Source organism: Lingula anatina, chromosome 9 (genome assembly GCF_051362555.1).
Source record: "Lingula anatina isolate TDL-2025a chromosome 9, LinAna3.0, whole genome shotgun sequence".
Taxonomy (NCBI): Eukaryota; Metazoa; Brachiopoda; class Lingulata; order Lingulida; family Lingulidae; genus Lingula; species Lingula anatina.
Window position 1 is genome coordinate 11,130,771 of NC_141775.1, and position 16,487 is coordinate 11,147,257.

At 37.7% G+C, this 16,487-nt stretch overlaps 1 protein-coding gene across 2 annotated transcripts; it reads right to left on the reverse strand.

The window, feature by feature from the left end:
* Positions 1–533: 533 nt before the first annotated feature.
* On the reverse strand, positions 534–9,947 carry LOC106153088 (uncharacterized). Of its 2 annotated transcripts, none has more exons than XM_013526881.2 (2): positions 9,863–9,947; positions 534–3,006 (listed from the first exon to the last, which is right to left on the reverse strand). In XM_013526881.2, the coding sequence occupies exon 2, from the start codon at positions 2,377–2,379 to the stop codon at positions 1,429–1,431; it is 951 nt and encodes a 316-aa protein (XP_013382335.2). In that variant the 5' UTR covers positions 2,380–3,006; positions 9,863–9,947; the 3' UTR covers positions 534–1,428. The 2 variants fall into 2 exon arrangements, with proteins under 2 accessions (XP_013382335.2, XP_013382334.2); XM_013526880.2 differs by lacking the exon at positions 9,863–9,947 and adding an exon at positions 8,808–9,110.
* Positions 9,948–16,487: the final 6,540 nt, after the last annotated feature.

Sequence of the window (16,487 nt, forward strand, 5' to 3'; positions counted from 1 at the left end):
GAACCAAAATGTGTTGGGGTCATAAACGACCCCACCAGATATTCGGTATTTGGTCACCTTGCACATGGTATTTGATTACGTTTCTTCCACTCGAATGATTTATTAGCTGGATCAAAATATAACAAGGAATGAGATAAATGAGGAAAATGAAGGTCCGAATTATCTAAGACTGGCAGAGTTCCACAGATGAGAGTGATTTGGGTGCATCAGACTAATTATGAAGAAGAGGGCTGTAAATTTGAAATGTTTTGCTGATTTAGATCTCAACAATAAAGTTGTTTGCAACCTTTGAGGTCTCTGAAAGTTTTGTGAGACTGCCCCCAAATCCATTACAACATCGATAGCCGTATCATTTTCCATCATACAGGTAAGTCACAGTCACAGTTTTGAACTCAGTAGGCCTACTTATTTCAGGTGTTATATTGGAGTTTGATCTTCATAAATAAAGTCATTACCCTATTCTAAACAACCACGATTTTTCCACAATTACCGCTAATTCAAATTGAGGAGAATTAATTTCCATACATTCAAACTAACTTTCATAGTAGCATTAGTATTTTATTCAATTCAGAGAATATAAGCAATTTATAACACTTAATATGCAAGCAGAGCAAAATGTTTTCCAACATAAATTTCACATACATGTATTACTTTAAGTAACCTGGAAACTGTCTGGGTGGGTATGATGATTTAAAAACTAACATTGAATAAATGTATATTACATATGCTTACAGTTCTCCTACAGGTAGATCTATAACTTTGGTAAACATCTGTAAACTTCTCATACAAAAAAGAGCCACCATCAATGGTGTAAGGAATCCCAGAGTATTACTTATATAAAATACATGTAAAAACTTTCCCTGTACCATTAACATTAAGTTTCCAGCCACTCTGCCTAATCAGTATCACAGACTTTTATCACATCTTAAGGCTGTATTCCCAGAGCTTTTAGATCGATCTATCCCCGTGGGGAGTCTCACTAGATTACTGTCAGATAATCCGGCTTAAATGTCCGTCCCGCCTACTACAAGCTGTAAGGGGGTAACTTTCGTGTCCGCTCGGCTGACAGCTATTTAGCGTGAACCCCCAGGGAGTTAGGTCGATCTAAAGTAGATCGATCTAATCTCTGAAAATGGGGTCTTAAGAAAATCCTCACTGCAATTCGTGAGATATCTATTTGCAGAGCGTGAACTGACAAACAGACACCACAATAAACTCCAACTGGTCAATAAGTGTACATTATCTTCGTCTACAGTGCGAGTTCTAGTATAGGATTGGACTCCAGGGACTCACATTCTCCTGCAAGTCACCAAACAGAAAACGTGGGCCCTTTACAACTCTTACAAAAATGTCCTAAAGGACGTCGTACCGAGTATAGGTCTCTATGGGACTCTATACACAGGACACTATAGGAATTCTACTGAGTCTCTATGGATTTTTACCTTGCTTCTTTAACCATGAGTTCAATGTCTCTTTGTCGTGTTCCACCTGACTTTTTAATTTTGTTTTCAAATCTACTCTCACATTATATCGGGTGCCCACTGCCATTGTGTGTATAACCTTTATGTTATCAATTTTTTTAGTTCTACCGGGTTTATAAACCTCTGTTATCCAATCATCGGCAAACCAGCCGGGAAAAGCAGCAGGGTAATGAAACCCAAATATATCGATATGTGTCCTGTGAACGAAATCGTACGTCAAAATATCTGTGTTTCCTCCTTGGTGATTTGGTCCGACAACGCCAACATTTGGTGGATTAAACTTGGAGAGTTCAGCGATGAATGTTTCGGTCCATGACTTTGACACCATTTTTGTGTCGTCATTAATTCTGTAAAGGTAGTCCATCGAGTCATTGTACGCCGCTATCATTGCATAATTCTGAGCATGGGCTGGAGCACCTTCGAATGGACAACGAACAAAATGCACGCACATAAGTACAGATGATGTACAATGCTTTTTGGCCATGTCGAAAATTTTACCTTTAAAACTATCTCGCGAATTTTGATCTTTGAAGAAAACATCCGTGTAATCGTAGCTAATGTAGATATTATAGGAGTAACCCGGAGAAGCTGTCTCACAGAAACTTGGCATCAGCGTTGTAAAAATTGGATGTGTGGACAAAACTGACGATGGATTAAATCCTTTGGTGCTGATAGCACAGCCTATACCGATTGATGTTTGGTTTGTTTTCGTGTTATTCCCTCCTGTAGTGGAACTTCTTGCACTACATCTGGATTCGTCAGGCACAGATATATATTTTTTCAGTCGAGCAATGTTCGTAGCTATAGCGTCCATGTCATACCAAATGATGAAAGTCGATGCTGTGAGCATTGTACAGATCACCATGGTAACCACAATGCCTTCCTTCAAAGACACCATTTTCGTTAAGCTCTGGATTAGTGTTAGACGAAATAATAGAACATTTGCAAGAAATTCATAATTTTAGTTTTTAATATATTGAAACACTTTGTAATTAACGATAAGTGAAATATCTGCCAATCTCAATCTCCGTTGGTACCATGATGGTTTCTTTTTGTGACGCCATTTTAAATCAAATCATCGTTTATCGTTTGACGAAATATTGGGTTATTCACAAGCTCGGTTTCTGAGTGTGCGTAATATATTTAGACAATTGGTAACGAATCCATGAATGACGGTGAGTGATATACATGTGTACCAATATCTGTCGATCTTTATCAGTTCCTTGAATTTAAGATCAACTTATCGTGAAATAGTTTTGCGTAAAAAATTTCTGAGTTATAAGGCAATATTGCATGTTTTATTTTATCGTTTCCCCATGTGTGTCAATGACTTGCTGCGCTGATCAGTATGACGTCATGATGTTGAAGTGACATCACATTGAAGAACTTGTATCCGTCATGCACACAGCCTCCAAGGAAACTGTCTATTGGCGTGTGACCTTTGATATAGCTGCTCTGGTTCGCTTATTTGTTTTCTGCTGTCCTGGCTGTCTCGGGATGTTGTTTTCCAATAGGATGACCTTTACTGCAAAAAAAAAAAAAAAAATTATGCTTAAATTATACTAAAGAACAACTGAGACATCAAACGTTAATCCATTGGAATCATATAGGTATATGGTAAGAGGGCTTCTTATTTTGAAGCACAGTATAAGGAAAATATTAGAGCAGGGCACATCTCAAACATTTTCATAAAAATGTGTTTGCTGAGGCAAGATTTGATGCTGGACACTAACCAGATTGTCGATGGGAACAAGGCGTCCACGTGCCACCCCGTAAAAAACAATGAAAACATACATTTTCTTAATCCTTGTTACCATTATTATCTAGGTGTTTCCAGAGCGAAAAAAAATTATTTAAGCGTTGCATGCAGGTAGCACGCTGTGACATAAATGGGTGCATGTTTAAAAATGGGGGTAGGAAAAAAATCATAATTTGAAATTTATATAAAAAGTAACAATGATCGATACACCACTGTGTAGCTGAGGCATTACATTACATATATCAGTAATGAAAGTTACGTTAAAATGAATAATGTCTCAGTGAAATAGGGTCAAAGGTCAATTGAGGTCAAATTTGAGGCATTTTCTGGAAAATAATTAAGTAAAGTTTTTTATCTATTCAGATAATTTGAGCTGAGAATACGACTATTTAGGGTATGTCTGGTAAAGTCAATATATCTTAAAAGGCTGTTTTAATGGGAATTTGGGAGTGACTTCTTCTGTTGGCCAAATTTATAAATGAGACTGGACTTGTACAGCGCTTCAGTTCAATTCCCGAAAAATGAAAAAAAATGATTTATATAATATTATGTTGCTAAAGGGTCGCTTAAAACACATTATCAATAAAATGTATATGACAATAATGTGTTTTTTTCGTGGTAGATGTAGAATAAGTTATTTTATAAATAGTGGTTTTATTTTATGTGACACTTTATATTATTGATCGTATTTCTCAGTCGCCATCTTCGTTACGAACGCATCAAAGCAGTTATACTATTGACCCTTTGCCCTCATATTATTACATAGCGAGTGAATGTTGTCAGTCATCAAGAAGAATAAAAATGATAAAAATGAAGCACTCTGAATCATGAGTACGAATATGGATATGGATCACATAGTATTGCATAAGTACATGTTAACCCTAATGTAAAATACAGACAGCCAACAGACAGGAGAAAAAATTCCAGGCTGCATCGTACTACCTCCTCGTGGCCAATCACCATGGTAACCACAGATCACCATGGTAACCACAATGCCTTCCTTCAAAGTTGAATTTCATTATTTTAATAATGTTAAAACATGAACCCTAGAAAGTTACAGCTAGAAAGTAAAGCAGACAGGTGAAAGCAACATGTATGACACCTTGGCTATGTACAGTGTAATTAGGTCTTTCATTACACCACTTTTGTTGTCTGACATGTGCATTTAACGAGCTCCTACTTGATCTTTCTTTTGATTCAAAGGTTCTTGAAATGGCTTTTTGTAAAATATTTTAAATGTAGGCCCTACCTGTGTCCTTCTTAAGCAAATCCTGTTTGGTTCATAACATTGAATTTCTTTCTCCGTTGCCGTAGCATCAGTTCTAGATAATTACTTTGGGTACCCTTCTCTTCTTAACAAGGTAGCATTTTAAAACTTTTCCTGCGGCAGGATGTATCTGTATTCGTAGTGGTGATACGTATAACTTCCAGACTATTTTATACTTCTAATTTGCGTGGGTGGGACTATAAAAATTCCTTGCTGTTGTATACACTGTAAGTGTCACATGCACATGTAACTTTAATTAGATTTCATTCTAAGTTCTGATATACAAAGTGAGAAACACGTCATTCTGCAGGTGGTTCTCATTATATCTGCCAAGGAGGTAACGTTTTCACCCCTGTTTGTCGGTCTGTTTGTTTGTTTGTTTGTTTGTCATCAACATAACTCAAAAAGTTATGGACCGATTTTAATGAAATTTTCAGGAACTGTCAGAAGTGGGCCAAGGAAGTTTTAGTTTTTGGTGGTGATCTGGATCAATATTCAATCAATAATCAATAATAATAAAAAATTGCTTCCTTGGCGGAGGTCTGCGCTCTCGGAGTGCTTTTTTTAGTTATTGATGTGAACCCCGGTGTTTTCTAGGCCGAGAAGATAGACAATCCTGTGAAAGCAAGGCTAATGGCTCCTAGACGTAAAGTTATTGTCTGTTTCTCTCTCTTTAGAAGATATTTTTGCAAATCGTTTGCATCTCTCTCTTTAGAAGATATTTTTGCAAATCATATGTAATGCTGTATGAAAAGCCCTTCAGTAAAACTATTTTAAAATGTCCCTCTGTTCCTACGCTTTTTGTTCATAATACTGGAAATTTTTTGTTAGTTTACGATGTTATCACTCAGTGACACGTAGTGGTGCAATGGCCATGATGCTATCTGATAGACAACCCGAGCCTGTTCATGGGTGACTAGGGACTACTGATGTAGAGGGTACCGGAGCAAACAGGATTGTGTTGGAAGTGACGTGTAGTAGTGTAAAACGTGAAGCTGAGTGTTGATTTTTAGCTGGAGGTGAACCGGAGTGAAGACGGTGACTCAGAGAAAAAAGCAGTTTTTCCAACAATGTATTGAGATATCATTTTTTTTCTTTTGGTATTTTGAGCAGAAAATACTTGTAGAAATAATAGGTACATGGTATGAAAACGTGTTACGATTCTTGAAGGTACAAAATCTTCCTTAATTTGCAGTCCTTTTGTTTTGAAATATATTCTGCATCGACCGACGTGCTACAAAAAGCGTCATGGGAAAAGAATTCCCGCGCGGCAGTAGGCCTAAATCGTTGCCATGTTGGATTTTTACATGTATGTAATCTCATATACCCATATCTAATTATTTTTGGATGTTTTATGGTATGTGCTTCAATTATAACGATAGACCTTGTTAAAACCAGGAAGTAGTTGGCAACTGAATCGTACCGAACAACGATCGATGTGCAATGATTTAATTACCTTTTTAAAAGATTGTGACGAGTTTTTAGATGATTATATGTCCATATGATTAAATATAAATGTTTATTAGTAAAAAATTCAAGAGTTAATGTTATCAAAGTATGCATGCATCTTGACCCATGGTAACAGCGATACTTCAGTGGCCATTGGTACAACTATATAAGAACTTTGACAGAGGTCAATGTTATGACCTTGTTTTCAAGATCATGGCATTTTTCGCTCGGGCAAAATGCCATAATGTCTACGTTTGTATAACCCAATGTCACAGATACAAGTTTAAAGTATCAATTCATACTAAGTTACATATTGCCGATCATTTGAAACTATTTCTAATATTACCAGATGTCAGGGTCATACAAGGTCGTCATAACAACAGGTGATTGTTTAAAGAATATTTCATTACAGAAAAGGCATTGGCATTATTGCATAGTACTCATTTAAATCAATGACATTCAGTTAACATGGTGTAAATGTATGCTGTACCCATTTTAAAATCACTCTGTATCATATCTACTGATTGTGCTTGTGCTGTGTCACGCGAGAATACGTATTCATTATGTACGTATTTATTCTGTACTCACGCCCCCGGAGAGACTTTTAAGCATAACAGTATGTGTTAATACCCCGCAAAGCTGTGTTTTACATTATACAGGCACTAAAAGTAAAAAAAAAAACATTTCAAGTTCCTGAAGCTTGTGTCAATATTCCACTCTGATTTGTCAGGACTACAGTGTTGAAAACTTCTTATTCAAATGCAAGGAGGAGTCAAGCAATACTTTGTGCTTTTTTTCTCAAGAAACATCACATTTCTCCAAAAAAACTTTAGATACATGTTGAAGGCCTTTAAAACTTAATAACATGACAAAAACTACTTTCATAATGAGCAAAGACAGCCTGCATTACAATAACCATACGTAAATAAATATATATAAAATATTAGTAAATTAGAAATGTTCCCCAAAACCACTTACAACATCACTTCAAGAGGACACTTTACATTGGTCACAGAATGGGGTTACAAACCGTCATTAAAAGACAATTATGCGTCGGTGGTAAGTTCACAAGGAATGAAACAAACCATATCAGGAGTAGCTAAGCAGTTGCTTTGGGGAAACGTAAGCAGGTGGAATGGCAACTTTTTATTGGTATTTTACCTCGAAGTTCTTGCTCAGAAGTCAGTTAGCTAGCCCACAGCTACAACTGGTTGTACATCCCTTGTCCTTGGTGCTTGGACCATCAAATACAGGCCTGTAGCCATGGTAAAAGATCCACTTTTTCTGGACAAGTACCCCCCCCCCCCCCCCCCCCATTTGACACTGCTAGCTTGATAGCTTGAGACACTAACAGTCGACTGGGTAGCTTATGAAGGAAGCTTGTTTAATTGCTATACTCAGCTGCAGCAAAGTAATGAAGGATGTTGTTGAGAGCCTGTAGGCAGTTTCCTATCCTAACAGACCTGCTAAATACTTCCAGGTTGACTCGGTGCTGGTTCTCCTATCTGACAGGAGCTGGCATGATATGGAAAAATATAACTATTTTCAACACTGATTAGCACACCACGAGGCAGCAGCTTCAAGGTTTGTCGACCAAAACATATAAAACTTTTTAAAAGGGTGTTGACTTGTGCTGAACAAGTTATCCCTGGCAAATGACCGGCTGCTTATTTCAGAATCCGACTGCAGGACCAAGAATTCGATGTCGGATAATTTTCTTTATTAATATTGGTACTACTAAACAACTGCAAAGCTTTACTGTATTACTGAAATAGGTGAATCCAATCTGACAGGAGCTGGCGTGATATGAAATCATATAACTACTTTTGATACTGATTAGCACACCACGAGGCAGCAGTGTTACAACCCACTTTGAAAAAATTACGCAATATTTTTTCAAATCGCGTTGACTTCCTTGTTGTGAATGGGACTATCAAATTTTGTGGTACACTGGGATGTGGTTTTAGTTCTTTCTAGTTCATTATCTGAAAATGTCACAAATTTGATCTCAGGTGACGTTTGACACCCTAATTTAATGGCTATATTATTCAATAACAAAAATGTTTTCACTTTACCTATTACAGCAATCCCTTAAGAACCCCCCCCCCCCACCCCCACTTTTTTTGCTGGGAAAAGGTCCACTCTGGGTTAATTTGATCTAGGTAACCCAAGGTTTCATGACAAAGGTCCACATTTTCAACCCCCCCCCCCCCATCCGCCTTTTGTAATTGCCTTTCTTAAATCCTATCCTTCAGCTGCATTATGACAATTATTTATTAATTATTGCTTAATCTTATTTCATTATCCCATTTTAGGAGCGGCCATTTAAGCAACAGGGTGTAATTAAATGTATAACAGCCAATCCCATACACATATACATACTGAAGTCTACTGATTAGAAGGTGCTACTTGTATCACACAAAAACTGATTCCTGGCTAAATGAGCTTACACATGATTATCACCCAGTTCGTACCGACGGACCAAAATTTAGGGGTCTACCTGATGGACTATACCTCTTAAACTCCAAAGTTCCACGTATCTAACTCTAATGGACTAAGATGAGACGGACAGACGGACAGACAGACAGACGCACAGACGGGCGGGATAACAACACGGTCCCCAGGTCACGTTTTATACTAGTAAAAGTGCGGGAATAAAAATGATATCTCGTTAACAAGGGTATTAGTGGTCGAAAACGCACGAAATATGTGTCGAGACGTGCCTCTGGTAAGGGGTGTGTCTTATCTAAAACCAAATTGGACATCTAAAGCGAGTAATTTAGACTGAAATGGTGACCTACGCCATCTTTGTAAGGTGAATACTATGGCGACAGCACTCTCATTCACTCACCTGTCTTTCCTGCTAATCAAGATTTTTATGTCACGTTCGACGCCAGGATAAATGGCTTATCCTTCCTGGAGCTTGTTCGTCAACCCCACAGTTATAAACTACCCTCGGCCACGAATCTGTCAGTATAAATTTAACTGCATGTAGAGACAGGTATCGATATAAAAATGTCGTTAATGTAAGCCCACTTAAGCTGCCACCGGCTCCGTACTCCGTAAGCCACTCAAAAGAAACAACATGGATCCTTAGTTCTTTCGCGCCTATTGTTAACCTTTTATTCAATTTTTAATGTTATATGGGTATGTGTATTTGTAACGAAACATGGACATCCTCACCGCTATTATGTATTTTTTTAACAATTAATCATGTTAAATATGGTATCTTGAATAAAAACAACTGTCTATAACTATTTACCCCTGTGAGGTGGTCTTATGTAAATAAAAGCACATTGAATTCGAGGTGGAACAACTTTTTGACGAATGTGTATTGTGTCACTTAAGATCAGCACACAAATCGATCGCGCTGCTTTGAGGTAGTTAAACGCGTACAGTGTATTGAACGACAATGAGCTATACCTGAGATATGAATGCACTCGAGGCTAACGTATAAAAATTGCTTGAGGCGTCATCTATGTAGTATAGGCATAAAACAAAAAAGGCATTAAACTCAGAATGCAGAGAGGTTATTCTTTCTATATGACCGCAATATCCTTTAGTCAGGTAGCAGGCCATACGAGGTGGTGCGCGTTCGATATATTGATACAATATTAATTCCGCTGTATATAGTAGGCTATAGATGATGAAGCCTGAGCTAGGGCGTGTTCTAAACTCAACCTTAAGTACCACTGCCTTAAGTCATGCTGCCTGTTGGCAGAACATGTTCTTTCTGCCGAAACCTAACAGCGCATCGCATGTATGCGATGTTGAATCTGCATTGAGGCAGACTCTGAGATTGCCGCCAGGTACGGGCGTGAAAGTATATCCCTGTGAAATTATATGTAAATGGTCATTATCTTGGTATCGAATGCTAATCATAACAAGCTAGAAAAATTTCCTCACCGTACTCTAGGTATGACCAAGTCGACCTTCGGTTCACGTATAGGACTAATGGGGAAAACTACCCAGCCTGTGTCAAATAGTTATGACTTTAACTTACGTGTAGTAATATTGTATCGTTCGATAAGCAGTATATTTTAAGGGCTGTCGTAATTTCTTTTTCTTTTTTGGTGTATTTTGGACACTCAAAAATACATACAAATATATTTTCCTAGCACCATACACATATTTTGTACACACACACACACACGCGCGCACACAAACACACACACTTGTATTCGATGTAGCGTGACAATAGCCTACAGAACCCGTTATTACGTTTATAAGGAGATAACAGTAAAAAAAAAAAATACCCAATCACAGTCGAAATCACTGTTATCTGTAAAACCACATGTGATGAAAAAGCTGTCATAATTGCCCCACACAAAGTTTATGAAAAGACATGAAAAGCTGCCATGCGTGCAGCCGCGCTGTAAAGAATATTAATATTTACTTAAACACGAGGTAAGCAGTGCCCTACATTTAAACGAAAACCACAGCGCAGTCAAAGTCGCGAGTAAGTAAACAGATCAATACACCTATTGTCCAATAACTAGGTCATGGAATCGAACTTTCAGGTCATTGAACACAATGCACGGCGGGCAACAACTAGGCTTCTGCGCCTCATAACCTAAGGTCAGGCGAGTTTATTCGTATGTGTTTCTGGGCTGATGTCTGGCGCAATGAACAAATTATTAAGTGAAATAAGACAAATACTTAGTGATTATTGTAATAGGATTATGCATGTAATATAAACCAATAAATGCATGAAACGGATGTTTGATACTTTTCCATTAATATGCTTGACGGATGACCTCTTGGCATTTTCCAGACAAAACAACTGATTATCAATGAATATGTGAATAATATAATATCAGTACTATATCAGGTTAATGTGGACAAATACTCGCATCAAGCAAAAGATATTTAAATAAACATGACTATATAAAATGATTGAGGTAGACTTGGTTAAACAGATACAGATTTAGCCGCGACTAGGAAAAACGCAAATTGAAAAGGTTTTAATTTTATTATTCATACATGTACAAATCTAAGTAAACACTTGGTGCTGTCGCAATGGATGTCACTATGGACGCAATGATTTTAAGGAACAAGAAAACATTATTTCAATTGGGTAATTTCAATGGCTATATTATAAAAAAGGTAGAAAACCCGAAAATGTAGCATGAATCTTAATTAATTTAAATTTAATTAAAATGTGTACAACCCACGCACAGATTAGCCAGAAGTGTGCCATGTATTATCAACAATAATGCTGCAGGTCCCACGTGCTCTAGGCGTTACGAGTGAAGTAATACATGCACCAGTGATTGATTTGACGCTGTAATCTCCCTCTCTCTCTCTCTCTTCCTCTCTCTCTCTCTCTTTCGCGCACGCGCGCTCTCGCGCGTGAAGGCAATCTTTTCGATCCGTAGACAGGTTTTCTGTATTTATTTATTTATTTATTTATTTTACTAACATTTTAGCTGCACATAACAAATATTTTGCTCTTATTAAATTACTGCTAAATTGTAATTTAAACTAATACTTTTTTCTATAAAAATCTCCCAATTTGGCCGGTTTTTATAATACAGACGCTATCACAATACAGAATCGTGTCATGAATTAGTCAGAGATGTATATGAAGCTGTGACTATATATATCTAATAAAAACCAATATGTGAGAGTAACACTAGGGCTTATAAATATTTTTAATGAAGACTTAAGGGAGTTCTATATGTTGGCAAAAAAAGTTTTTTTCTAGTTTCTTTCCTTCTATGGGAAACACTTGTATAAATTTTAGTGCAATAAAATAAACTTTTAGAGCCCATATAGTACTAATACTTTCTTTTTTTTGTAGCTTTCTTCACCAAGCCAAATATGAGGTGGCGAAGCGTTCATTGACAATTGTGGTGCTTTGTAAATCAAAGTAGTGTCAGATAATGATCAGTTTCAACTTAACTTTATAACTAAGACAGGTAAGTATATAGCGTGAAATTTGGCATGGTTGACTACCGTACTAGAGTGTAAACTTCAACCGGCTGCCGCCGTTTGGTACAGCATGTATAGCATTATTCTGTTTAAGAGACTTGAGCTCCTATTTACGAAGTTTTGTTAAACAAATGCATTATTTCGCCTGTTTACTGATGAAATCCAAAGTAAGCCTAAAAAACAAAAAAACAAAAAAAAACTGAAACCGGATTGTAATATCGTTGATTGGATGACTTAGGCGTTTTTTTTTTAAACGGTAAAAAGCTTTAAAGGCGAAGAAGATTTGTTTGAAATCAATTTTACACTTTTCACCCCGAAACCGCTGCTGTAACATCTATAGTTCGAATAAGGAAATTCACCCTGTTGTATCTTTTGTGCGACAGCATTATCTTATAAAATGACAATGGTTATTTCCGTGTTGTCCGAGCGGATAAGGAAAAATCCTAAGGCACCAAACCTCCTTATCGCACAAGCGCGTGTGTGCACGCACACACGCACACACACATCTGCAAACACACACACACATTGTATCGCAAAAACAAACTTCCCAATTCTTTGCCATATCTTTTTATTCATTTAGCTATTATCAAGTATCATTCAATTTTTTGTTATACATTTCTTAAGTTGATTATGTGCTGAGATGAATTTAATTTATCCGTACAAAAAGGCGCAGGGAACACCGTTTCATGTGATTGCTTCAGTAATCATTATTTATTTTGAACAGGTAAAGGCTTGCTGGTCCAGTTGTCTGTAAGATGGCGTTAGCGGATAAATAATCATCATTTTACGTCGTGTAGCGTCCGTAACCACGATTTTAGTCTCTGTTTGTCCGTTATCAGCTGCTCATTTAACTTATCTACTATCCATGATCTGACTTTATATCTTGTGCCCAACGACATTGTATGTAGAACCGAAACGTTGCTCATCTTTTTAGACCTGTCTGGTTTGTAGACATCTGTAATCCAGTTATCTGCGAACCAATCCGTAAAAACAGGCGGATAATAAAACCCAAATATATCTATATGTGTCCTGTGCACGAAATCGTAGTTTAAAATGTGTGTATTTCCACCTCGATGATTTGGCCCGACTACGCCAACATTTGGTGGTGTAAATTCTGAAAGTGTGGAGATAAATGTTTCGGTCCATGATTTCGTCAACATTTCTGTGTCGTCATTGATCCTGTAGTAGTAATCCATTGAGTCGTTGTACGCAGCCATCATAGCGTCATTTTGTGCGCGCGCAGGCGCACCGGCGTACAGACAACGTACAAAATGTAGGTGAACAAGTAGCGAGAGGGAGCAATATCTCCGAACAGTATTAAAGAACATGTTTCTGAACCCGTCTGAATAACGTACTTTGAAGTATCTATCCGTAGAATCATAACTGAGGTAGAAGTGATAGGCATAGCCGGGACTTGCCGTCTGGCAGAAACTTGGCAACAACGTTGTAAAAATAGGTAGTTTTCTCAACACTTCAGATGGTCGGATTTCTCTCGTGGTTATTGCACATCCCAAGCCAATCCTTACTTGGGTTTTTCTGGGGGCGATATCCTCTCCTCCAGTGGAATTCATGTCAAAATTGTTTTCATTTTGTACCGGTACAAAAACTTCAGACACGGAACTCTTATAAATTTTGGCAATGTCCCCTTGGAACGTAATGGTGTAGGCTGATACTATGACAACAAAACATATCAATATGGATACATACACTTTTGCACTCTCTAAGGTTGCCATATTCGTTTTATTTATTTTTTTTTTAATTTTTAGACTTTGCAATGCAACATAATGTGCAATGTGTGTTTACATAGAGATCTCACATCATATTCAAAAAGTCGTTAAACTGCAAAAGGTCAAATATTGTCTAAGTCGATATCAGGTGGCAAGAATCCAAAAGAAGAACCTGCAAGTGGATTGATCTTTGTTGGAACCTGTTAAATATAGAAGTAATTTATGTCAGTCAACGCATTAATCAGAATGATGACATTAAATTAGGCCCTTTTCACGTGTAACGGTATACTTAAGAGGTACAGTTTTTAACGGTGTCACGAAACTGAGGGTCCGTGTAACAGAAAACTATCTCTCCACTTAGTTATCTTTATGTTAGGGTTTACCTCACCTAAATGGGCCAAATTCGGTGGCGACTGTGTCGCTAATTGATTCCGCTTGATGTGAAGAGGGCCCGGAGAGACTGGTTTTCTTGGATATGATGGGTTGAAAAGGACATAAGGTACATTTAACTTGTTTGCGTGTAAATTTGATATAGACTGCATGCTTGTTTTTGAAAACCGTCGGTTTAAACATAAATGTACGCCACTAAGTATGCATAGAATACGCATAAATAAACAATGTAGTTGCAATATATATGTAGATGCAGTGGCGGATTAGGGGTGTCAGGGGGATCCTGACTCCTCTTTCGATTTCTGAAAAAAAAAATCACACCAATGGTCCCTTTTTGAAATTAGAATTTTTACTAGCTAAATCATAGTTCCATATGGAACCGTTCGCCCTCTAAAATACCAACATTTTCGGAGCCCTACACTGGGCCCCGAACCCCATGTCAAGGGGAGATTCGCATTCGCATCCGTGGACTCCCCCTTTTAAATGATTCTGAATCCGCCCCTGTAGAAAGAAAAACGGACGCCAAACCAGCAATTTGCTCACGAACTGCAACTGACAGGGGGGAATCTACCTCACGTCTGGCGGACGATTTGCAGACGTCCGTCTTGTTATACTCACTTGTCTGCCATACTGAACAGATTTCCATAGAATATCAGCCACCGGATTGGGCACCGGATTATGTTTCACTTGGTATTTTCAGTACTCGAAAGCAGGCCTTTCCTGGGCAACCTCATTCTGGACAGTGTCTGCCTGGTAGATCCGAACATCTGGCCCGGCTGAGGCGTGGAAGTAACCGAAATGACTTCAAAACCACTCTTGATGAAGAACTTACTCAGCCAGGAAACCCTTAGCTAATATTGACTCGCCCGTGGTTTCGATTTTGCTTTAGATTCGGTTTTCTTCACGTGTTTACATTTAACCTTGTGTACATGTAGATGTGTAGTTCACAGTCTTCAGTATCGACCATGGGGGAATTAATCGATGCCCCCGCTCAAAAGGCGGCCTTAATACGTATAGTCTAGTACAATGTATGATGGCATTGTGTCTTTGTACTTATTTAATCCAAGGACGCAACTTCTGTAATAGCCTAGTCAATTCTTTCTATCAAATAAGACGTTCTCAGTGTGGTTTCAAACAGTTTTCATTGAGTGAATAAGCAGATGTCAATTTACCTAATGCAACAATGGGCAATCTATTAGCCAAACACCTAATGAATAGATGATAGAGTGGATATATACCGAATGAATGAAACATAGAAGTTGTTATTGATTTTCTTTTTGCTCTTAGTTTAGATGATATTTTTCATTTAGATTAAATTCTTATGATTCTGATTTTTCTCCTTGTATTGTTACGCAGTGCTACTCTGTAACACCCAAATTAGTACCAGATGTTGCCATAAATGTCCACAGAAATGTTCACATGTATTATTTATTTTTCTTTCATTATTTTATATTCCTTTATTCCTTTTTTTCACTTACTGTTATCGCTTTTCCGGCTTTTATAAAGCGCGTGGTCCGCTTCCCATGCACGGGGTATCATGCCAATTGCGTCACAGTCTCAGTTTTCCGTTATTATTATTATTATTATTATTATTATTATTATTATTATTATTATTATTATTTTTAAACTTTTCACTATAAGAATCTAATCTGTCCAGAAAAATCTCTCTCTCTTGCATATGCATTTTCATATAAATTCATTTTCATGTTGCAAAAGTTAATTGGTCCGATATAACCGGAGCTGCGCAGGCAGCCTGTTGGTAAATGTCGTGAAATTTTGACAACCAGCACTCTACCGTGTGCTGTTTAAGGAACGCACGCCCATTCAACAGACATATTTTTTATTCTAACAATAGAGATTTCTAAAATCATTTCTTACGAAAACAGTCGATATTACACACGCTGGAAAATAGAAGTGTCACAACTACTGAACCAATACTTTGGGGGAGATAAATGACTGTGGAATGATATGCTCCTGGTATCATTTTATTAACATCAAATTTCACAAAAGAAATGGTTCTGACTGAACAATTCAACTGTATCGATATTCTGACATTGCTTATATTCCGCCTCTTTAGGTTAATAATTTTGATTACTGTGATTCAGGGTGTGACACTTCTATTGTCCAGTGTGTGTATATGTGTGGTATCACTATGAGCGCATTCCCAGAGATTAAGATCGATCCAACAAGATCGTCCTATCTCCCTGGGAGTTCACGCTAAATTGCTGTCAGCAGACCGCGCACGGAAGTTAACTACACCCTTTCAGCTTTTAGTCGGTGGGACGGACATTTAAGCCGGCTAAGCTGACAGTAATCTAGTGAGACTCCCCACGGGAATAGATCGATCTAAAATCTGTGGGAATGGGGTCTAAGGTTTTATAGTTGAATATTGGGTGTCTGTCGCCACGCAACCGTATAGTTGATTGATGTTTTTTTTTTGTTCTAAATGCCGACTGTTTGAGTCGATTAAACAAGCAGAA

Bases quoted from the DNA above. Each gene is read 5' to 3' on its own strand.
- LOC106153088 (XM_013526881.2), bottom strand. From the start codon at position 2,379: ATGGTGTCTTTGAAGGAAGGCATTGTGGTTACCATGGTGATCTGTACA.